Raw genomic sequence first — 25453 nt, 5'->3', positions numbered from 1 at the left:
GGACAGAATAAAAACACTGTGTGCTATTTGAGGTCACACCGTTCTACTTTTTCACTTCACCTTCCCCTCTTTAATCTTGCTGCCAATGATCTGCCTCCTCTGCTGGATGATGTCAATCAGGACGTCGCACTCCTCCAGGAGCTTGCCCTCCTGGCGTGATGCATTTACCTGAAAATCAATTCACAGATGGCATCAAATTGACAAAGACGAGACGGGGAAACATGGAAAGTTTACAGAGTGTGTACATTTATATTGTGGTGTGATATGTTGTACCAAGAAAACATTTTTCTTCATCCATCTTATACTAAAGCAAGAACTTGGTGAATAATTAGGCTTTTTTTAATATTTTGCTTCTGCCTTGAGTGATAAAACAAAACTACCCGTGTTATCTTAACAGCACAAATATGTGTGGGCGTCTGCATGTTTGTGGATTTCACCGTTCTAGGACTTACATGGGACCTTGTGCTAAGATTGAGCTGTTTTAGCAATAAATAATTCCAGTGTTTCTCCTGGTTGAAAATGGGAGTATCTCAGACAATGGGAATATTAGGGGAAAAGATTCAGATTTTTGGCACTTATTTTGTATTATAAAATTGAATTATGCTAAGATTAATATATTTAAATCCTCTGTTACTTGTAATATTCATGATTTTGCCATTTACCGGCTAAAACTTGGTATCACTCAAGTTCTAGTTCAGTTTGGTTTGTACCAGCAGTGTCTAATTTCTTCTTTAGTAACTGATGACTTAGTGATTTTCTATGTAAAAAATTAGCTCAAAGAAAATTTGATCAACTTCAAAGAATGACATATGCAACAGGAGGAGTTATTTGTTGTCCAGATGTTATTTTGTTGTATTTTATAAGTCAACAGACTGAAACAGGGATCCGGATTCCTTTCTGTACATAAACATTTGAGATTTGACAAAGATTGAGGAGTGAATATTTTAAGAAGAAGAACTGTCTGTGGGATTTGTATTCTTCTTTATGAATCCAGATCCCAATGATAGAAATTAGAGGAGAGAAATCGTTTAATTTAGTTGGAGGTATTTTGCAAATTCAGATAATTACCATTCAGAGCAATTGTGTGTCGTTTCCACCAAAGACAACAAGCATTTGGCGTACTTCTCTCCAGCATTTGATTCCCTTCACAGGTAGCTTGACACACTGAGCAGGCTGTGAAACCTGTTCGTCCATTTATAAGGTTGCTGGTCTTGGCATAACTCACAGTTTCCTATTGTAGTAATTTCCTAGTGGTCCTTTAAGCACCTTGTAAAGTTTTCTTGCTGCAACCAAGTGATGGCGCAGGGAGCCATAAAAGGGAAGTCTGTTGCGAGAGTTACCAAGTGATTATTAAAGTGCAGTTATTCATTCAAACTTAGTCTCTCTGTGTGCTGACAAAAGTTTTAATAATTACATCATGGGAAGTCATTTTATTTCCTACACTGAGCCAAACGCGCTTGTAAAGGACTTTGACTGAATACTCAAAGTATTCAGTCCTTTCTTACTGCGTTTATATAATTTTTTCCTGGTTTGTGTTGCCAAAAGCAACAATTTGCCACCTGGAGTACATCTGTGTTAATGTGAAACATGCTGAGCAAATACCACGGTTCCTTTGCCCAGCGAGGAAGCCTCGGCAGCTGCTGCTACAACTTTGCTAATTGGTTTCTTTGACACCAATGTAAAGCTTTGCACTTTGTGAAATGCTTGCACCTTGGATTTGGTACTCAAAATCATGTGTGTGTGTTTATATATATATATATATATATATATATATATATATATATAAATGCCACACATTAACCAGAAACTGCAACTATTGAAGGTTAGGTGTAACTTATGGTTGAACTCTTGCTAACTCTTTCTTTGAGAAGAATTAAACATTCCACATTCTATTAAGACAACATCCGTTAATATTCAGGAGGCCATGTTGCAGCCTAAAATATGTCAGTGCTCCAGTTGTGACCAAATTCATCATGTCTTGTACAGATGTAAAGTATCTACTGCGAGCCAAAGCCCCATGGAGGATATATTCAGTGTGACAGATTGTCGGCTATAAGAAACATTAAGTGTTTCATTTAAACACAAAGCGTCTTAAATTATCTTAGCCTGGAGCATGTGGAAGAACTCTTCTACAAAGAGACACCATTACTTTACTGTTGGATTAATTCTGCTGCTGCAGTGCTTGGCAAAGTATTTCACAGCGTAACAGATATTTCTAATATTTGCCCTGTGTTAGTTCATTCCATGTTGACAGGTTTGTGAAAAACTCTTTCTGTGTTCAGAAGATCAGATGAAGAAAGTTCCATAAGAAGTACAAAGTTTGGAATAGTTGTTTTATAGCCTAACCTGTGCTAAATGAGGACCCAAACACAGGCAGGATGCAAGCAATATCCTGAGAAAAGTGTAGCTTAGACAAAGTCCAAAAAACATACACGCTGGAAAACTAAGGTGCCAAAATAACACAGTCAGCCAAATGGCACTGAACCACGAAGGAAATATGATGAACTGGAGAATTGAATCCAGCAAGTAGTAAAAACTGGAGGAACATGTATACCGGGAGGTGTGATTAGTGGGGGGAAAAAACAAGTGAGTTTAATCAATTACATGAGCCGTAGTTGTGAACTGTGGCACTGAGGGAGAACGACTCAAAATGACAGACTATGTAAACACAACAGAGGAACAACAGGGAAAATAACTGAAGATAAGTACACGAATGAATAAATGAATGAATAATCATTAAGCATAATATTAGAGAACCAAAAGAATCAAGTGAGATGTGAAATAAACCCAAAGAAGAATTCAAAACTATACTGACAAAGCAGAGCAGAAGTCTCTCAATTGATGACACTTCTGTGATTCTCTCTGTTTTATTATTATTATTATTATTATTATTATATTCTCTAACAAACCTGAGGCCTTCACAGAACAGCTGCTTTTGTACTGAAATTATAACACACAATGGTGGACTCTTTTCTTGTAGGGTGACTTATGAAGGCAATAGTTAAGACTATATTTTTAATTAAGGATTTGAGGACCAGATTTCAATTTTAAAAAAATAAATTTTCACCAGTACGTGCTAATTTGTGTTGGCCTAATCCCAATAAAACCTAATGTTTGTAATCAATAAGAGAAAATCTGAGAAATAAAAACTTTAGAAAGGCCTTGTTATTTTAATGCATCATGGTATGACAAAATACACATTTTCTGTTGAGTTTATTCAAAAACATATCAGCTACAGTTAAATATGTGCAAACAAAGTTTCAAACTGAGTATCTTTACATTTGCTAAAATGCACATATTTGTGTCAAGTCTGTTTCATCTGCCTGTGTAGATTAGGATTAGCACATCTCTTGACGTTTACCAATCTGTGATTCAGTCTTAAAAGGGGGTCTTCATCAGTCTAGTAACTCAAGCCTCACTAATATAACGTAAATAGTGTATGAGGATTAATAACGTATGTTGTTGTGGGGGGAAAAAATATCTATTCAACTGTGAATTTTGACATAATTATTATGAATCGTGACTTAATGTTCTTAAGGATTTTGTGTAAAATCCTTTATTGTACTGTATTTAAAAAAAGAAAACTAAAATGACCCTTGTGAGTCTATGCATATTTATTAAACAGTGTTAAATTAATTCACTCCACTCTCCCAGAGCAACCCCTAGACTGTGTCCCCATTTTTCAACATGTGATAAGTGCCCGAGCATGCTTGGAGTGTGGGTTGGTGTTGGTTCTAACATGGAAAAGCTATAAACAAGATGCCAGCTGAAAAGGCAGACGCATCTAGTGTGCAGCAGGAATGCAAAATTATGGGTGCAGCTGAGCTGGTGAGTCAGAGGAACAGGATGCGAGTTGGCAATCTTTTTCAAGACATGTCTTTGCAGCTGTTTTGGGATAATCTGATGTGAAATATTCAGAAAGCTCATTAGTGGCATGCAAGCAGAGTCTCCTTGATCTTCATAACTACAATTTATTTTTGTATGTTTATATGTCTGACTTATGTTCCTTCTTGTATTTATGTTGCACACCATCGCTAAACATTGTCCCATCTCATTTTTCTCTCATTTTGAGGGATATGCTCAATATTAATATGCTTTCATCTAATGCATATTAAATGAAAGGAAATTTTAAAAAAGAAATAGTGGTTTATAAATTAGGTGAAACTTGTACTTTCTACAAATTATCCACTTATGGAGCAAATATACAATAATTATATATATACATATAAAATTATTGTAGCTGTATTTTCATTACAGTTTTCTCAAAGTTGTGCTTTTGTGATCACAGAACCGCCATTTCTTTCTATCCTTTATTCATTAAAATTCCCTTTATCTTGTATAAACTGCACTTTGATATGCATGCAAAACAAGCACACAACTGTAATTTAATCTTCTGAAAATATTAAACTGCCTAATCCTTTACATTCCTCTACTTTGCAAAAGGTCTTGGCAGGCTGCGAAGCTGCCCTCCATATTTTCTAAAACCCTGTGGCATTGCTTTATTTAAAGCATCTTAGTGGTGCAATGTGATGCGAATGGGCAGGCTTGGCACAGAACTGCCTTCAAAGGAGACTGCATGCATGCAAACATGAACACAAATCTGTTAATGCAGGAATAAATATGGCAAATCAAACCAAATGACAGAAAAATGTGAAAATCTGCTTAAGCATTGTTTTTAAAAAACGGTATAAGAATGTAAATGCGATTATTGTACATTTATTGCAAAATTTCCATGCAGAATTTGAGTAGATGCAGATAATCACTGTGCAATGAATTATAGTTTAGACTTAAACCAGGGGAATAAAGGAATGTCAAGCTACAAACATAGATGTTTGCATTATTTATAGAGAAAGTGACAATTTCATACAGCTTATGGTTTTTCTTAAAATAATTTATAAATTACAAAGTCGCTCATAAAATGAAGCATTAGAGTAAACCAGTTATTTTTGAGTCCAGAATGTCTTCACAGTCCTTATATCAGATATTGAGCTTAATCTTTAATGACAACTGCAATCGCAAGATGTGGCCTGATTTTTAGAGAATTGTCTAGTTTCTAAATTTGTCGCCTTCATATTTTTACTCTTGGGCAAAAATAACCAAACATCAGCAGTTTCTTTCACACAGAACAACACCACTTGAATTGCTAGACAAATTAGGTAATTGGTGACCCCGCCAGGGCCATTGAGACTCACCTCGACATGTTGACAAGTCTGGATCAGCTTCCCCATAAGCGACTCTAGCTCATTGTTCCTCTTGATCAAGTTGCTCAGGTTGGAGTCAAGAGCTTGCTGTTGGAAACAAGAGTGAGAGATGCTAAAAAAATAGAAATGTCACACAGATGCAAGACGATAGAAATGGAAACAAAGCTTAAGCCGACGCATCAAATCAACTAAGAAGGAACCTTCTAAAATAAAACGACATGCAAATTGTGCAGTTCTTTAACCTGATCAATTTCTAAATTTGTAAAGTTTTGAAGGTGGCGTACCTCTGACCGTGGGTAGTACCCCTCATCCCTGCACTGCCTCCTCATCCTGCCCCGTCCGAAGCCTCAGACAGCAGATCCTAGTTCTAGCCGTGGATGTGACTGGGGCAGTCACTCCACTGAGCACCAAGCCATGCGCAAACCCAGCCAAGCGATAAATCAGGGCTTCAAAAAGCTTTCCCTATGAGAGCAGCGCTCCCGGCAAACGAAGCGGCAAACAGGTGACAAGCGCGTCAGTGCCGCCCCTCGATGCTCCTCCCTTCACTTTTTCCCCTCCTTTCTATTCATCCTTCTGTATTTTTTACATAGCTATTTTTATTTTTTTAAATGCCAGAGCGCAGGCTGTTTTGTTTGCTGCCATGTTTCACATAATTGCCAAATCAGGCATGATTAAGCTGTTCTGATGCATCATTGTCACTTTTCCTCTTTTCAAAGTTTTAAGATGTTCTTCGTGGTTTCAAAGCTGAAAGTGAAAATGACCGAAGTATGAAGTTATAGAATATGCTTTGTACCTCTTCAGCCACGTTTTAAATATCAACAGTTTTTTTGTGGTGTCAGAAAAGCTCTGACTCGTCCACAGAGGTGGACATGGTGCCTCTTTTTTTTTTTTTTTTCCTTTGCAAGTGTGATGTAGTGCCACGGGGGTCTTAATGGATGACCTTAATACGCAGATGGCACACAGAAGTGACATAAGGGTCTGCTGTAACAGGAATATGACCCTCTTAGTAACAGAGGGGGAAAAGCTGATCTCTAAAAGGAGGACAAGAATTGCAACAATAAGCCATCCTCTGTGTATTGAACTTCAATGCAATATGCCACGACATAAACATAAAGAAAAGGGATTTAAGCCTATTATATGTCCTTGTTGCCAGCTTGTATCTATTTGTTGGAGCTGGAGCGCCTTCCAGCCCCCATCAGTTTGATCACTCGTCAATCATCCTGCAGCGTAATCTGTCTCTTTTTATCAACCCACCCCCTTTTTTTCTGCCTCCACTCTGAGCTAGATTTTGGGAGAAAAAAGTCTGTGTTGTACTGCACATTTAATCTCTGCTTAGTTAAATGAATTTTCAAAGTGCCGTGAGGCAGTGGACTGGGATTATTCTAATAGAAAACCCAAGGATGCAAAATGACAGGAGTTAACTAGTTAGAAAAAAGATGTCCTGTTTGTTTCATTTAATGTTTATGTATTTCTGTATTTCAAGCCATGAGAAGATTTTAAAACATTTCAGCTAGCCTACCCTACTCTAAAGTAGATTTAGTAAAATGCTAAATCAGCAATTATTGAAATACTCAGTCAAGCTCTTCTGGCACAAACAACCAGACCACATTCAAGGCCACTTTAATCACCTTTCTTCCCCAATCTGACACCTTTCTTCCCCCAATCTGTCCTGTTTGAACTCAAGCAAGTTGTCTTTACTGCATCTAGATGCCTGCAATCCTGAGTGAGAGATGGGAATGCTACTGGGCCTGTTTTGTTGTTTATTGAATGGTTTTACCTTAAATCAGAAGGAGTTTTTATGCTCTTTACAGAATTTAATAGAACCAAAAGGTCCATCACATTATTACTTGGTCAAAAGGTTCCGGTGCTCATAAGTGGTGTGCAGAGATTTGAACTTTCTTCCCCAGGTAGTCAGCAATTCACTTTCTATGGATTAAATAACAGCAGAAGTAACTTAACGTTCTTGCTCAGAAGCATGCTGAAAATGTTACACCTTTTATCCCTATAAAAGCACACTACAGTAAATGTTGGCTCAAAAGCAACAAGCATTAAAAAGGGGTTCATTCATGTTCTCCTTCAACCTAAAGTAAAACACATTTTAGATATGCCAGCACAAGTACGATGAGAAAAAGCTTAAAGTATTTCAGTCAAGCATTTCTACACAAAACACAAACTTAGCATCTGACAAATAAGAAAGCGGAGCATCACAAAAACAGCAGTAAAGTGTTGGTGTTCCATTCACACTTTTCAACATTTTCCACAGTCATGAAATGGAATCAAATAAAATATGGGAAGTTAAAACCACCTTTCGTAATAATAATGGAGCTGATGTGCACAAACTTGGCATTTAACACCTCCTGAAAATCTTGTTTTTTCACCTTTGACTACACCCACTGGGATGGAGTGTGAGGACCCACCATCAACAATTACTATGGAGTACACTTTTCACCCTTTCAAGAGTAACAGACTTCACAGCTAGTCCAGTTTATAATTCTGTGACCATCTATCAGGGAAAGGAATTCTAATAAATAGATGATTTGTGAAATGTAACATGTTTATGTACAGTATGCGTAGTCTAAAAGAATCCCCCAAATTGTTTTATATTTAACTGCTCTTAAGAATACCAAACTGTTCCAACTTAAACAGAGAAAGGGGAACACCAAACCAGTGATTTAGTACCAAGGCTGACACATACAAACAGCTGCTCCTATCTTTTATCCTGAAGGGTTTTACTCCGAAGACCCTGAGCTAAGGATTTTAAAAGCCATTTCCAGCACCCTCCTCTGTCAATTTCCTGTGACAGGGGTAATTTTATCTCTGAAAAAAGGATGGGTGTTCCCACAATAACCTCCATGGTTCTTATCAGAAGCACACCAACAGACTCACAGAGAGAAAAAAGAAACTATTCCAATAATCTACTTCTTTTTTTGTCCCATTTTGTGAAGAGTGGAAGTATCTTGTATTCAGCAGATTGGCAAAAAAGTGATAATAATGAAATGTCCCTGGAAAATATGGCAGAAGAACAGCTAAATCATGTCAAAATCTAAGATTAGGGTGGGGGATGTGAGACTGCTAGTAAGATTTAATTAAGTTGTCACTCTTAAAAGTACCAGTACCAATACAATGGTGTATTTTGCATACTTTAAAAGATTTTAAATAGAAGTTAAAGTGTTCAGTAAACTCAAAAAACTGACTTCTTAGACAAAATACATTTTGTAGTGTTGCACTGTAGCGTCAGCTAAAATTGCATTGCATCTTAAAGGTCAGGTAATACAGGGTGTTGGTCACTACCCCTAAGGCAGGGTCACAAATCAATGACAGTGAAATGATGGAAATATAACTAAACAAAAGAGTAAAGGTGATGACTGTTGCAGTGTTTGCTATTACAAAATCCATCATACTAGGGATGCACAACGCAAAAAAAAAACCTGCCCCTGCGGCCTTTAGCACTATGATGCACAAGTCAGTTCTCAGTTAAGCCAACCTGCACCCAGCTTGTTAACCTGCAACCTTGCAAAATCACCATGCCTTGTTAAAGACATACCCCTAATTCACTGCCTCTGAATACCTCCCTGGCTTCCTGGTGTGGCGCAGTCATTATGCTAATTGCTTAATTATTCAGGAGAGATTATAAATCAGCATGAAATGATGAAATCTCTCTTGATAATCAAATTAGATACCTGACTGAGGATATCAGGAAATTTCATACTTCAGAGGAGAATGAAATTAAAGTTTGAAATTCATTATATGTGTAAGACAATAAAGGGCATTGGAGGGTTTTTATACTTATCTATAATTAGACTAAGTAAAACACTGAAAACAGCAGAAAGTTTTTTTTTTTTTTTTTCTTTTTTAAAGACCATATAAGCCAACAGGCACATACCTTTAATTTTTCGTAGCGGTCGCTTAGGGCTGCCACTTGATGATCCCTGTGCCTCCCAACCAGTTTGCACAGTGAGCAGATCAGCTGGTCGTCAGTGACGCAGTACATGTTCACCTTCTCCTCCTCATGCTCCAGGCACTGGAGCCCTCTGAGGTGAGAATCAGGCATTGGCTCAATGAGCCGGTGACCTGTGAATGGTTTCTTGTTCGGGTGAGTTGCCCTGAGGCACTCCTCGCAGTACGACACTTCGCATGTCACGCACGTCTTAACGGCATCCTGGGGTGGGTCCTGCTCGCAGAACTGGCATTGGACTGGTTCCGGCGGAGTTTCTGGGCTGGACATGGCGGCACTGACGGGAACCAGAGCCAGCCGGTTGCTCCCTTCCTCAATGGGAGAGTTGGGCCCACTGTGGGGACCGGCCAACGGCAGAGGGAGGCCAGCCGAGGATGAGGCCCGTTGAACTCTATCGATAATGTTCTGCAAGGTCACGTTTCTCTTGAGTCCTTCTAATCCACGCTCCGGACTCAGGGAAATGACATACCTACAAGTGGGGCACTGAAAAGCGCCAATGCTCTGGACGGACTCGTTGGTGGCGCAGTGGGAGACGAGGATGCGGTGGGCACAGCCGAAGCACAGGCTGTGGGCACAAGGGAGCAGCAGCGGGTCTTCAAAGAGCTCCAGGCAGATTGGACAGGTCAGCTCTGACTCCAGAGTGTCCATCCTGCTCAGAAGAGGCCAGGCGGGACTGGGTGCAGCGTCATCAAAATCCAGAAGAGCCGCTCAGATGTCTGGAGGCCAGAGACAAAGAGATAGCACCAGGAGAACAGAAAGGGGAACAGAGGGAAAGAGAGCAGAGGGATTTGAGATTAAATTGTGTGAAACAGCTTATTTTCCACAGCTTTCTTGGGAGGGCTTATATCTCAATGGAGCTGACAACTGCTAAATAATTGCAGTGTTGAGTTTTTCCTTTTCAGCCTGTAAAAAGTTAACTGTAGATTCTGCCAAACCCATCAACAAACAACAAATGAAGCAACAGACCTACAAAATAGGCAGAACTCTGGATCATCTTAGCCAGAAGCTGTGCAATGTCATTAACAATTGGAAAATGCTCACATCTTTTTTGGTCTGTTTATTCTTTAAAGATTCTTGTTGTGTTTTCCAGCACCAACACTTTAGGTTTAGCTAAACCAAAATTATCATCTGGCAGCAGACTAGAGTGTGTTACTTTCCCATTACATTAGAGCTGCAAGGAGAGTTTGTTGGGCTGGAAGGTGCTTAAAACTGCATCACAACAAACCTCAAAGCCAACCTAAGCTATGTTTAAATGATTTATGATGCAGCAAGTTATTTATTTATTTATTTTCTTTGGAGCACAAGCTGCTGCTGTTGCTCATTAGCATTCAGCGCTGGTTTATAATTCACTGCAATGAGTGGCTGCAAAACGGTACTTTGGAAGTCATTTTTAATCTTGGAGTACACTTAAATTTGAATCTATTTTAATAAAATTGAAAAGGATTTCCTTATCAGCATTAACATGTCAGCAGGAAGGATGTTTTTCATTTGAGGTGCAGCAGTGCCAGCAGCTGCTGCTGCTACAGCTGTAGCCAGTTAGTAATTAGCGCATGTGTCGACTTTCTCCTCCTGCAGAGAAGCTGGCTCTTGATTTCAGCGTGTTGTCGCCGTCAGGTGGTTTTAGTTAATGTTTGTGCTGATATTGCGCCCCCACCTTCCCCAATAACCATGGTTTCCACTGAAACATCTCAAATATGTTTATTCACAGACAGATTAAAATAGAAAACAATACAGCTATGTGTTTAATAAAATTATGTTAGTTGGTTGGAAGTAAAGCTCTAAAATTGAAAGAATTGGTAAAATTTTGGGCATGTCTGACTGTTTCTTTGAACTCTTGACCCAGTTTTTTCAAAATGTGGTAGAAATCAGTTGATTTTGTAAGACTTGTAAGATTCGGTGTTGTCTTGCACAGCTAATAAAAGTGGTGACGGATGTACAGAGTATGGTAGTGCAGCAGCTAGCGTGGACAGATTTCTATACATATAGTTCTACATCCTTTTTTGAAATTATGGATTTTTGCATCTTCATTTCTCAAGGTTTTTTGTGAGGCTTTCGTTTTTAGCTTGTGGGAGAGATTTGGCCTGTTTTGTATGCTGTAAAGTTTTGGCTTGGATAGACGTTTCCTGATTTAGTTGGGGTTTTTTTTATAATTCTGTATTATCTCCTCAAACTAAGGCAGTGTGTCTTTCTCTTCCAGGATGTAGGCATACAGAAATTCTGAGAAATTATACCAATACAAAGTAAGCATATGTAGAGGAACATAATATGCAAGTTGTTTCTTATGGAAGAATTGAAGTGTTGCAACCATTTCTCGTTTTTTGTGTGTATAAAATTGAATTAGCTTTCTGGAGAACTTGTGCAACACTGGTTTTAAATCGACAATGCTGTTTTTTTCTAAAAGTGTATTTCAACACAAATGGATGTGTAGATAGACTTTGGTCAAATTGCATTGAGAAGCAACAGTAAACACTGATAACATCAAACTTGGAGAGTGCCAGTGTTGTGCACAGAGCAACAACAATGCTTGGACATTTGCCGTATTAAACTGTCCTCTGGCAATTTCGAAAATGTCGGATAACATCAATTTTGTGAACGTTGCTTCTATTCATAAGTCAAACTTCCATAAAGCACGAGAGAGGTAACATAATAAGTGCGCTTCTGTGATATAATGCATGCATTTCTGATGCAGGAAATGTGTCCAGTCTTATCTCAACAAGCAGGATTTTCAGCAGATGTCACTGTCGGCTGAGATTAAAGCATTGGTGCGTCAGACAATAGGATGCAAAGAGCTCAGAGTATCTCTCTCATTCCCATGCATGGTTTCCTCTGATCTAAAAGAAGGGGGAAAAGTGCTGCAGATAAATTGTACCCCACTTGAGAGTTTTGCAGTGCTAGCATTTTTGAGGCCATGTGAAGGCGGATGACAGTTTTGTGTTGATTAAAAAAAGGCAGAAAGGAACTAAAATATATTTCTGCAAGAAATATTTAATATTTAATGCCATAAAAGAATGTTTCCACATTTACAGATTTTTTTCTCTTTTTTATTCTCTTGTACTTAATTGTAAAAAGTAAGATATTTACAACAAGTACATTTTCACCACAGAGCAATGAATAGCCATCAAGTTGATTTAATGTATTTAATTTTAAAGTACCTATATGTACAACTGAAGCAGGGAATGTTGTGCAGAAATTGACAAAATCCAAAGTAAATAGGGCTTCAGTAATGAAGTAAATATTGGCTGAAAATGTCCCGAGACATTTTGATGCAGTCACTTTATTCACTCAGCAGTCAGTCAAGTAATATCAACCGCCAACAGCTTTATTGAAGGAAAGAAAGCAGCAGTAAGGCTTAAAAATAATCTTTCAAACAAAGCCTGGAATGGTAAAAATTTATAGAGCTGTGATTAGTTTGGGCTTGACACTGAGGGATCCTGAAGGCATTATTGACCAAAGAGAATAGATTGACTGAATTCAGATGAAAACACTTTAAACCAATCTGTTTGTTCTTATGCATTCACAGACTCACACAAATTGAAACAGGCAGCCGAGAGAGGGTGAAATGCCTCTAACCATACCGTAGGTGACACTGTTGAACCGTGCAGGGAGGTGACTGAGTACAAAGCAAAAGAAGAGAGACGGGGGGGAAGGAGGAAAAATACGTGGGGATGCTGGGGGGATAAATGTATATGATTTTACAAAAGCCTAAGTTGTTTACTTTTTCCATCATCACTTTGTGCCTCTGGACTGCCAGAGCTGTCTCAGTATGTAAATGACTAGTCTGTCATGCTGGCACCTCAGCAATGTCAGTACCAATAGTCTTCAGTGGGGGGCAATACAAAACTGATTAGAGGAATGCTTTAGTGTTGTTCCACCTCCTCTTCACTGCAGTTTCTGCCTATAAGCAGAAATTATCTTTATAACCAATCACAAGCTAATATTTCTAGCATGTTGTTTTCATACCTATTTATACATTAATGTGATATTACCCAGCATGCATCCCTTGACAGGCATAATGTAAATAATGTATGAAATATTCTTCTTAGCCCCCTACAATGCTTACTTTCCTGAGAATGAATTTGCTTCAACCTGACTACACCAGTTTAGGCAAGAGCTTAATGAAAAACTTGTTTTCACAAGCATAAATCAATGTTTCTAGCCTTTTTTGATGTCAGTGTCTCCATGCTTGTGTTTGGAACACAGCTTAAAAGTTTTGTTGCAAGCTAAATCTGGGAATAACCTCACGCCCCACTTTCTCTGCTCTAGTTGCAACAGTGGGGGGAAAAAAAGATCACAAATATATGCTTGAATGTGCCCTGTGAGGCTGATTTAATAAAACAAACTATGAGCAGGATGAGTAAGCATTTTATTTCTCCCACTTCAAAAAATTCTGGATTTCAATTTACAGGGACCCAGGATTGTAATTCCTACTTCAGGGAGCATTTAACTGCATTTGTATGACCTGGAACTGGAAAAATTAAATTTCCATGTATAAATGGTACACTTTGTGGGCTTAAATCCACAAGCAACTTGCTGGTAAAGGCCAAACAAAGCCACCTTAAATGGAGTAAAACTTTCTTAATGTTAGATTTGCGCCATTGGTGTTGTCAAATGAAACTGGATTGCTGCTTTAAATGCAGCATGTTTTTTGAAACATAAAAGTAACAATAAAATTTCAATTTTAAAATGTTAAGGTAGAAATCATTTTATTTCTGTGCCATAAAGCTACTGCTAGCTAAGATTTGGTGTTAGAATTTCCTGCTTAATACAAACCAAAACAAGGCTTTTCTCAGCATTTTCAATTATTCAAGAAACAAAAAATGGAACATTTTCACAAATTTTGAGTATAAATGTAAAGTACTATGTGTAATACTTTGCATTTATGGAAACAATAAAAGTTCAAATGAATGGTTCATTTCTTTTTTCCACTGTGTGCAATATTTTACATAGAAAGTAACCATATTGAATTTAAACTTAGACTAGGTTGGGGACCATCATCTTTGCAAGTGGGAATTTTGATTACAGAAATTCATGTAAAAATTGGTGAAACAACTTATTTTAGTATTTTTTTAACATAGGTTTTTAAAAATTTAGTTTATTCAAACAGAGCATATCTGCCATAAATTATATCTGTTGGGACTTTACAATTATATCCAGTTTATGACTATATATAGTCCCATAGGTTAATTCAAATAAGTACAGGACAATTAGAATGTCTGATTTAAATCCAGTTGTATCACTTGATTGATCACTTGAATTTCAACTTCAGCAAAAAAAAAAAAAAAAGATTTTTTTCTTACACTATCAAGTCCATTATCGTCTTTCTTAGAGATGGCAGAATAAAATGCTAAAATGTCTCAATTTCAACCACAGGGTTAAAACTGAGACATATTAACCTGTCAGTTTCTAAGTCTGTACCTTTGTCTTTATAGAAATGGAAAATCTGTTGCCGTTTGCCATAGTTACTTTGAAAGAAATCTTCTATAAAACCTCTTATCTATAAATTCCAACACAACCTTTGGTGTAATGTACTACATCACCTTCCATTTGTCATTTTGCTTGTAATCCACAAGTTACCTGACAAACAAATGTTCACTAGAACAACAGAACCACGGAGCTTTTCAGAAATTAAAACCCCTTTCAACTTTTGTTCTCACTTCCAGTTTACATCTGGGCCGTCTCCCTCCACAAAGTCTGGGCCCCACTTCTTAAATCTTTCATTAAATGTGGATCCGGGAAGGTAGCGGCTTTCCCTTCCACTCACAGTTTAGGCTGGAATAAAATTTTAATGGGTACCCTTTTATTTTCTAAAAACTGAGCAAAAACTCGGGCGTGGGAGGAGTTTGGAGAGGCCATGGAGAAAGACTTCCGCACGGCTTCGAGGCGATTCTGGTCCACCATCCGGCGTCTCAGGGGGGGGAAGCGGTGCAGCACCAACACTGTTTATAGTGGGGATGGTGTGCTGCTGACCTCTACTCGGGACGTTGTGGGCCGGTGGGCAGAGTACTTCGAAGACCTCCTCAATCCCACCAGCATGCCTTCCACTGAGGAAGCGGAGCCTGGGGACTCTGGGTTGGGCTCTCCAATCTCTGGGGACGAGGTCGCCGAGGTGGTTAAAAAGCTCCTCGGTGGCAAGGCCCCGGGGGTGGATGAGATCCGCCCGGAGTTCCTTAAGGCTCTGGATGTTGTAGGGTTGTGTTGGTTGACGCGACTCTGCAGTATCGCATGGACATCGGGGGCAGTTCCCCTGGATTGGCAGACTGGTTGGGAGTTCGCCCAACCAGTCTACATGTGTTTTGTGGACTTGGAGAAGGCGTTCGACCGTGTCCCTCGGGGAGCCCTGTGGGGGGTTCTCCGGGAGTATGGGGTACCGGGCCCTTTGATACGGGCTGTCAGGTCCCTGTATGACCGGTGTCAGAGTCTGGTCCGCATTGCCGGCAGTAAGTCGGGCTCGTTTCCGGTGAGAGTTGGACTCCGCCAGGGCTGCCCTTTGTCACCGATTCTGTTCATCACTTTCATGGACAGAATTTCTAGGCGCAGCCAAGGTGTTGAGGGGATCCGATTTGGTGGCCTTAGGATCTCATCTCTGCTTTTCGCAGACGATGTGGTCCTTTTGGCTTCATCAGATCGTGATCTGCAGCTCTCGCTGGATCGGTTAGCAGCCGAGTGTGAAGCGGCCGGGATGGGGATCAGTGCCTCCAAATCCGAGGCCATGGTCTTGAGCCGGAAAAGGGTAGAGTGCCTTCTCCGGGTCAGGGGGGGTGTCCTGCCCCAAGTGGAGGAGTTTAAGTATCTCGGGATCTTGTTCACGAATGGGGGAAGAAGGGAGCGGGAGATCGACAGGCGGATTGGCGCAGCGTCTGCTGTCAAGCGGGCGCTGTACCGGTCCGTCGTGGTAAAGAGAGAGCTGAGCCAAAAAGCGAAGCTCTCGATTTACCGGTCGATCTACGTTCCCACCCTCATCTATGGTCATGAGCTTTGGGTCATGACCGAAAGAACGAGATCGCGGATACAAGCGGCCGAAATGGGTTTTCTCCATAGGGTGGCTGGGCTCTCCCTTAGAGATAGGGTGAGAAGCTCAGTCATCCGGGAGGGACTCAGAGTAGAGCCGCTGCTCCTTCACATCGAGAGGAGCCAGTTGAGGTGGCTTGGGCATCTGGTCAGGATGCCTCCTGGACGCCTCCCTGGTGAGGTGTTCCGGGCACGTCCCACCGGGAGGAGGCCCCGGGGAAGACCCAGGACACGCTGGAGGGACTATGTCTCTCGGCTGGCCTGGGAACGCCTCGGGATTCCCCCGGAGGAGCTAGAAGAAGTGGCTGGGGAGAGGGAAGTCTGGGCCTCCCTTCTGAAGCTGCTACCCCCGCGACCCGACCTCGGATAAGCGGAAGAAGATGGATGGATGGAAAACTGATTTGACAGAAGCACAATGTGGGCAAAAACAGAGGCGGGACTGAGCTTGTGTTTGTTAAAAGGGAATGCCTGGCGTGGTTTTACAATGCACATAATAAATGCTTACATATTGTTGATTTAATGTGACTTGCATGTTTAATTGCTATTAACTTGCGGAAAGTGGGACTTTTAGCCTTTTATGATATTTTTTTCACAATTGTCAAGGTAAACTGAGTGGAAAAGCCAAATCTTGGCAGTAATTACAGTAAATACTCTAAAGCCACATAACCTTGGTATGAATTTAAAAAAAAACATGTGTGCAGGGATCCATTTTGTGATTTGATGCGAACAACTGTGGCAGTCCACGATGTAGATACAAGAAGTAGGTCATTCCCATTGACCTGGCTCACATAATCAGTGTACACTGTGTGTGTCACTTCATGATCTCGGCGTTCCAATTCTCTCTCCATCTCGCTCAGCTCGGAGGAGGCGGAAAAATATAGCAGAGCACACGGCATAACGATAGAAGAGGGCAAAGGCATCTAATTCAGAGGGTAAACATATCTGGCTGTCAACGTTCATAATGTCATGTCTCAGGACTAAAACAAACAGTGCCCAGTGAAAACCGATGGGATAGATTTAACTGTACACAAATGCATTAGCACTTCCTTGCAAAGAAAAATAAAGATTTTAGTGTTGGGTTGTTGAATTAAGCGCACCACTTGCCCCTAAATGTAACCTACTTCCAGAATGAAGATGCACTAAAAGAACTGTCACTAAATAATTTATGTTTCTGTTCCTAAATACCAAATAATTCAGCTCTTGATGTGCATCGTTGAGTCAACTTTACTCTTCCGTCTCTTCCAACCTTTCACCCTTTCGACACCTTGTTTGCATCAATCTCTCGAAGAACTCAATAGATCCCACAACTGTTTACTGGATTTGTGGAGGAAATCGGAGGGGTGGGAGGGAAATAACATAATCTGCCTCCATAGAAGCAATGGGTGGCTAATGCCAGATTAACCCTTGACCCCGTTTCATGGTTGAGAACTAGTTGGCTTTACAAGAGGTCGTGCAATCCGGACCCAAGCTACAAAAAATGTGCCATACTAATTGATTTCTACAGGAAAGGATTTATTCTAAAAACACTTGTAAACACATGGAAAGCCTGATGCTATGTTTTCCCCCCCCAAAGCATTTCTTATAGAATGTTTTTGGCATTTCTTGCTGTATAGGCTAGAAGAACTTGTTTCTATACAGTTTGCAGTCTTGCTTGCATATATTGTAATATAAGTCCAATTGGGACACAGGATGAGGAAATGTATTTTGGCAAGGAACATACCCAGAGCAAAAGCTAACGAGGTCCAAACTGGAGTTTTAGATGAGGGATCAAAAGCTTTTAACTTTAGATGTCAAACTCAGAAGAGAATTTGAGGTCTTTCATCTCTTCCACCTTTTTTCCTCTCCATCTTGGCCTCCCTTTGCTTTCCCTGTGTTGTATGATTCTTCATTTCCAGGTCTTATAACGTTACCAACACTAAAAATAGTCAAATGCTACACTAACATTTGTGTTTTCAGTTCTCAGAAACCCTGCCACGTTTTTATCCCTAATCCGCTTCCTGCCACACCGGCTGTGACCAATCCAGGCCTTTCATGGTCAGAAGTGGGCAGTCACACTTTAACAGGATTGGTTGGTCATAGTCTGGGATGCAGAGGCTATTAGTGATGATAATGGAGGGAGACGTTTGTGATTGTTTGTGCGTGGCAAGGTCTGTCTGGAATCTCGCTTGTATGACCCAGATTGGCCTCAGTGGTACAGCTAAAAAAATCAATGCGATGTTTGTGGGGCAGGAGATTATAGGGGACATGAAACAAGTCTGGTGTTGACAGTATGTTTGATTGGGGTGTTCGATGTTCAATGGCATTAACAAAAAGACTCACGAGGCAATAAAGTAAACATGTTGGTTTTGGACACTTCATAAATATTAAGCCATATGCTTTAGGAAAGAATATTAGGATTACTTCTGTAACAACACTTTGGAATAACATCCACTCTAAAGGTCCGGTTCCTCACAGAGGGTGTGAGAGTTCCACCTAAGATTGCCAAGTACTTGATTGAATAAATTTTGTCCTCCGCCTCCTGCAGGTTTTCAGTGCCAAAAGACTCTAAAGCTGGCCCAGAGCATCACTGAGTTGCTTTCTTTTCCCTCAGAGATGCCAGTTCACAAAGTTTCCATTCTATTTTCTTTCAGTTTTGATTAATCGCTTCACGGAACAGAACCCCAAAACCTTTTTCATTTTTCTTATTTTGCGGTGAGCAAATTGGAACTGACAGTTCCTGTGCTTTTGGGTCTGTAGTGGTGCATTTCTTGAGTTTAAGCATTGAGCCCTTTAGCGTTCAGTATTTGCCTTATGTATATTCTGCCAAAAAGTCTTTCTGGATCTTATTTGCAGTCAATTGAGGTAGCCACCTGTCTCCTCCGCAGTCTGATGACAGCAGATGATAGTTACCTATATGTCCCACCAGGTGGTGCAGCCACAATTCCTTTAACTGTCAATTGTGAACTCTGCTTGAAATTATACCTGTAGGAACATTCAGGGCCTTGGATTTCATTGTATTCTCTTGGAATTTCTCTTGACTTGATAAATAAAAAACATCCAATAAAATGACAGACCAGGTATTTACAGTGTTCTATCTCAAGTACACAAATGTAACCAATGATTTCTTGGATCACTTGTGCCTGAGAGCACAACTGATTTGCAAATGTATGCTCTTAAGGTCAATCTGGAGAGTTGACCAATTTATAGAGAAATTACACTCTTTAAACTAGAATTTTGAGTTGAATTTGAACTATTCTGGCGTATCTTGTTCATTGTATACACCTGAACAGTTTTTAATTTAGCCAACAAACCAAAATTTGCAGTAGGGGTTTAACCATATTCAGTAGAGCTGTATTGTGGAAATGATGGTGTCTTGTTCTGAAAATATGTATTGAGACGTTTCTTTGCCTAACACTCTACCTGTGTCACAATCCAGCTTTGGGATTCACTCTCTCCTGCTTGTATTTAACGTGAGATAAACTGCGTTTAGGCAATAGGAGAGAAACAAACAGAACAGAAACCTCACCGCACACTTTTAAGAGTTGGCTGAAGTTTCCTTCCATCACCACAATTACTTAGTAATGCTTTGATGAAAGTGATAATGTAGCACTCATTCCCAGAAAGTTATCTTGGCTGCTTTGATTGGCTAATAAAATGTTGTGAAAGATCTGTGTGGCATGGGTATGCATGAGCAGCGTGCTGGAGGGGGATGAGGCCAGCGCATGTGGCTCGTGCCACGCAACATACATTTAATGTAAACTATTCAGGGTGAATGAGAGTGAAGCAGTGATCTCTGCTACAAATGAAATTTGTGTGGCATTACATCAAGTGAAGTTTGGTTCTTCCAGGATGTGGTAAATCTTGGTGGGGTTCTGTTTCTGATCTCGGCTAGAGTAGATTTTTAGAAGAAGGCCAAGAACAGAGTGTATTCTACCAACTTTGAAGAACTGGACTGTTCTTCAAAGTTGATAGTTGTTTTTTGTTTTTTTTCTCATAATGTTCCTTATGAGAAAAAAATTGAAAAGTGTCGAATGTACCCAGACTAGTATGAAGTGAAACTAGATTAAAACCCCAAACATAAAAGTCTTTGAGACTATATTTTTTACATTGATGCAACTTAAGGTGCAAATGACTCTAAAGTTGGGAATCTGACTGGTTTGAATGAATTTGGACTTATTTTGGTAATCTCTGCACAGAACAGTTTGGGTCCCAAAATGCAGTCTGAAAATAGTTAGTTGAAACAGAGTTATATTAATCTTGCAAGTTTAGCTTGTTTGTCCAAACCTGTTGAGGCTACTGCACTCTTTGCTTGTTTTCCTTAGTGCCCCTTAGCTTAGCTACCAGGTTTTGCTCCTTAGACTTTGACATAAAAGTATATTTCAGGTGAGTGACCTCTGTCAACACAACAGAGAATAACTACTTTGTATTTTATATCATACAAGTTTTAAACACAAATTGTGAGAACTGAGCTTGAAGCTAACGCTATAATTTTCGAAATCTGGGTTTGTCAATGCCATGCTACTCAGTCTCACACCTCTGAGTAGAGCAAGGTTAAATTTATACATTTTCACATTTCCTCTCTCAGCTATTGATTTTACTGCACTACAGCATCATTCCCACTTGTCAAAAACATACAGTGTGAGTTGAATGGAGGAGAATAAAGGTATGTCTTGAACAAACTAACAAAAGTTTGAGTTGGGTTTATTAGCATCAGAGCAGCCCAAGTGTGCACAAACAGCTTCTTTTGGCCAAGGATTTTGATTTTTTTTTTTTGCTGCACATCAGGTTTTTTGCAGGCTTGCAGTTGTTGGTTTGTCTCTTCTTAGAGTATTTAGTGATTCATAGCAGAAAAGGCCTGAACCAACCAGTTCTTTACTACCAGTTGCAAGAAGAACGAGATGCTTTTTAAAAGCAGCTGTTTATTAATTGGAACAATTTGGTCATAATTTTGTTCATGTTTATACTTTGAAGTTTATTTTGTTTTCTTCTGCAAATGTCTATAAACTTATTGTTCAGGAAATAGCATCTTGTCTTTCTCTCGCTGAATTGTTTACTACCTTTTGTACATAGTGAAATGTTGAGCACTTTAAATTCTAAGGACTCAATTGGGCCTAAAACAACAGATTATTGGTCTACAATTCAAAAGGTTTCCATAATTTTATGGTGATTATTCTCATTGATCTTTGAAACATTGGCTCCTGGTAATACCACCATAACTTTGTTGCATCTCAAGGAGAATACACAACATCAAGTAAATAGCACTCAGCCTTGCCTTTCCTTCAACTGAACACTGCAGAATGCATCATTTGATCACCACATAAGCCCCATAAAGCTGCCACAGCTTTATTTGGGTATGTAAGAAAAATTCCTTAGCACTTAGACGATGCTTATACCACACATATGCACTGTGACGGGATTTGCTGATGCATACAGTTTCTCCACCAGATCTAGTTTGTCATTAGACGTTTTTTTTATTTTTTTAAAATTCAGACTTTTTATTTTTTTATTTTCACTGTTGAATTTCTTGATCTCAAATTCAATAGCACATCTTACATGATATAAATCACCCTATAAAGATGTTTAAAAAGCCTTACAGACCCTCTTTTATTGCAATGGCACAAAAAGAAAGAAAAGTTTTAATCTCTGAATATAAACTGAATTGTGTGTGAATGAATAAACTGAATATTCATGTATTTCCAACATCTATTGGCACTCTTAGAAAATTTCTTTAAAAAATTTTACGTGCTTTTTTTTCTTTTGCTTCTACTTGCCAAGTAAATTATAAGTTGTTTCAATTGTGTATGACTGTGTTGTGAAAAACAGAAGTCCACTTCTCTTGGCCTTTATTCAAAATGGACAAACAAAAGGCCAATCTAGTAAGGCAGCCATTTGTTGTAACGCATATTATGCAGTATTGTGTACACTGCTCTGCAACTTACTGTGGAGAGTTCTTCCAACTTTAGAATAAAAAGCTGAAGGACCCACTTATCCCCACCACAGGACTACTGAATAAACCAGTTGCACCCATTGTCACACTTCTGGAAGTTACCATGACAACATCACTCATTTTACTTGGTTGGTGATTTAAAAAAACCCACTGGAGTGGATAAAATGAAGTGAATTGGAGAGGAATGAAACTAAAAAAAAAAGTGTATTTCCCATTTCAGGAATGTTTAGATGGCAATTAGCAGTTCTGCGTCCCTCCAGCGTGAACTAGATGTTCGACTTTGAAGATCAAAATAAGCATTTAGAGTGATAAGCATTCCATTAGTTTTACCTCCCTGTTTATCACGTTAGCCACACATTGGTGAGATAAAGAGATATTTTTGGTAGAAATGCTCTCAGAAATAGGCCGTTTTTTCCTCATTATCAAAGCAGCAATGATCAAAGTTACAGCTTTGATTCTAAATAAGATAGAGTAACTTAGCCTTTAGATAAGTTTACATAAACTGCATGAAGAGTCCCGTAAGGAATAGAAGCAAGTTTAAAAGGCTGTTTGAGATAATTGTCTGCAAAGTTCCCACGGTCCATATCCAGGTGGGGCAGGGAGGGGGAAGAGACGGATCTGAGTGCCGCTCTGCTTCTTTCTGAAGGTCGCCCAGGCTGACAATGTCTCACTGAGACATGTTTGTGGAAACAGGAAAAGAAACAGGAACACTACTGTCGTTGCTATATTGGTCGACGTTCTGACCGTTTCAAACCAAACATCCCACTAAGCTTTTTTTTTTTTTCTTGGATTTAGTCGTTGTTCATTGAGACATTCTCAAAAGCAACAATTTTCTCGATCTCTCTGATCCGTTGCAGGTGAGACTGATGAGTGGTAGCATCGAGCTTGTGTTGCCCAGCTGTGACACACTCAGCACAGAAGACACGCGTGCAGCGAGGCGTACCAAACACGCCTCAGCACAGAGCATCCGAGTTTCTTTGAGGCTAATATAATGCACAATCAAGTGGGCTGTACTCTACATAAATGTAATATAAATAATCACACATATACATATTCACATGAACAGATGCACTCAGTCTAAAGTTGCATTTAAATTAGGTAAAAAAAATTAAAAGACTTGCCAGGTTAAAAAAAACAAAAAAAAAAAACAGTTTGCACAACCAGAGTTTAAGCACAAACAGTATACGTAACCCTTCCTTCTGCAGATGTGTGTTCTGAGTTTTGAGAGACCACACAGATGAAAGTGGGTCACAAAACCCAGAATCAAACTCCACCCCAAAATCAAAAGTATCACAAGAAATTGGATAATCGGGGTTGAATTAAGTTGTCAAGACGCCTACAGACTGCGGAGCCGTATAGAGTCGAGATAAATGACTCACACCTCCTGTGATGAAAGCAGACTTTGTGTTGTACATATGTTCAGCAACTGTTTCTGTAGAAGTTTCTCCTGGTCTACAAAGCTGAATGGTTGAGTTCTAAAGCCAGCACTCTGTTATTATCATTCTTGTAAACCTGCCACATCTCCTGGGTTTCACTGAGAATACAGTCGGGAGGTTTATAGCATGCGGGAAACCCCCCAGGGACTCCCAAACTTCAGCAAAAGATCACAAACTGCCCATTGTGAAAAAATCCACACAACTTCTTCTGCTCTTACCTTCCACATGATTAAAATCCCATCATCCAAAAACAAAGTGAAAAAGACGGGAAGATGGAGAGCTGTAGAGGGAGACTGGCAGCTCTCTTTCGCTCTATCTCACGCTCTCTCTCTCCTCTCTCTCTCCTCTGTGGGATGCAGGAAGGTTGACGGTGGCGGCTGAAACAGCAGCGAGGAGAAATCCCAGGAGGCAGTGAGGATGTGAGTACGTCTCCGTGGCTGTGTCATCACCTCTCATGACATGTTTCCTCCTCTGCCTGTGTAAGCTTTTCCATCCAGACCCAGCAGAGAGAGAGAGAGACGGGACAAACTAGTGCACCGCCCCCTCACTGTTCCCCCTCCTCTCTCCCCCCTCAGTCTGTTCATTCCTTGCTCCCTGTTTCACTGTATTCAAATGTGCCAGTGAGCTGCCCTGCCTTTAAGTAGGCCAATCACTGGCCACAGAGAGGTGGACTCTGATCTGGCGATGTGCTTGCGACATAATGTGCCTGCCTGCCGATTTTATTTCATTTTTTCAATATGTCTGCTTGCATGGAAACTCATGTGGATATGCAGCTGTAGCACATTTAGGCACTCTTGAAAGCCAGGTACAGACCAATGACATTTGTCTGACTTTGGACGAAAAGTCAATGGATAAATAGGACACTCTAAATTAAGAACAAACTGGATTCTAGAGAGATGCTAACTTTTGCAAGCCTTCAAAATGTTTACTCCTTAGCTGTCAAATTAAAACATGACACACTCAGGCCTCTTTAATTCTGAACTGGATAATATTAGAGAAACATAAACATAACATAAACTCAGTCTTTATTTTTAAATCAGGATGATTATATTGATTGCATATAGCCTTCTGTCTTCTTAAACCAAGCCATTTTAATGTCATCACATTGTCCATAATACAAATCTTGGTCACTAAAACGTATGTCAGTCATGGGTATAAAATGCATCAAATGTCCATCAGTTGGGGTAAAGAGATTGTTGAACAGATTTTAAATACATACGGCAATTGCGATATTACATTTTACTTTTACATTTTAATTTCTACATTATTTGATTTTTACATAAGTCTTGCATACATTAAGTTAAAATGACATTTGAAACATTTGACAGATGAAGACTATTTTTGGCAAAATTGGAATTTTGAGTGAAGAAAGATTTGGAGTTTCTCAAAGCTCCACACTCAGGCCTCTTTTATTCAGTATCTATGTGCCCCTTATGTCTTAGCTGTGTTAAATTTGTACATTTGTTTTTCTTGTCCTTTTCTCTTGCACAACACTTAACTTACCTTGTGTATAGACTGTGCTATGCAAAAGACCTTGGTGTATTTCTTATTACCTGCCACGATAAACAGGCTGGTTTTTGTTTATGTAAGGCAACAAATTTTATTGCTCTGCATTGATAAACAGGAAGATTTAAGCACAGCCACTTCCTTTGATAGTGCATCTATAAAAAAAGAACTGACTGACTGCTTGAATTGCTGTAAAAGATGTATTGTGAGCAGAATCCTGTTCTCTGTGTGCAAAGTTGCATAAAATGTGAATCCAACAGCTAAGTAAACAAAAGAAGTAAGACAAACTTGTGTAAAAATGCTAATCTAAGGGTTAATTAACTTTCCAACTTATTTTCTTTCTTTCTCCAGTTTATTCTGTTAAGCAGTGGCTGTAAATATTTAAAGTGGAAAGCTGTAAATATATTTTTATCATGACGTC

At 39.6% G+C, this 25453-nt stretch overlaps 1 protein-coding gene across 1 annotated transcript in view; it reads right to left on the bottom strand.

Annotated features, from left to right (window-relative positions):
- LOC114141125 (E3 ubiquitin-protein ligase Midline-1-like) overlaps positions 1–24954 on the bottom strand; it is a 34067-nt gene extending 9113 nt beyond the window's left edge. The window contains exons 1-4 of the mRNA XM_028011565.1: positions 23745–24954; positions 9085–9872; positions 5193–5288; positions 61–168 (exon numbers count right to left, since the gene is read on the bottom strand). Coding sequence (XP_027867366.1) covers positions 61–168; positions 5193–5288; positions 9085–9804 — 924 coding nt within the window. The 5' untranslated portion in view covers positions 9805–9872; positions 23745–24954. The remainder of the gene's footprint in view (positions 1–60; positions 169–5192; positions 5289–9084; positions 9873–23744) is intronic.
- Positions 24955–25453: the final 499 nt, after the last annotated feature.

Source organism: Xiphophorus couchianus, chromosome 24, assembly GCF_001444195.1.
Source record: "Xiphophorus couchianus chromosome 24, X_couchianus-1.0, whole genome shotgun sequence".
NCBI classification, from domain to species: Eukaryota; Metazoa; Chordata; class Actinopteri; order Cyprinodontiformes; family Poeciliidae; genus Xiphophorus; species Xiphophorus couchianus.
This window is presented reverse-complemented; position numbering and strand designations above follow the sequence as displayed.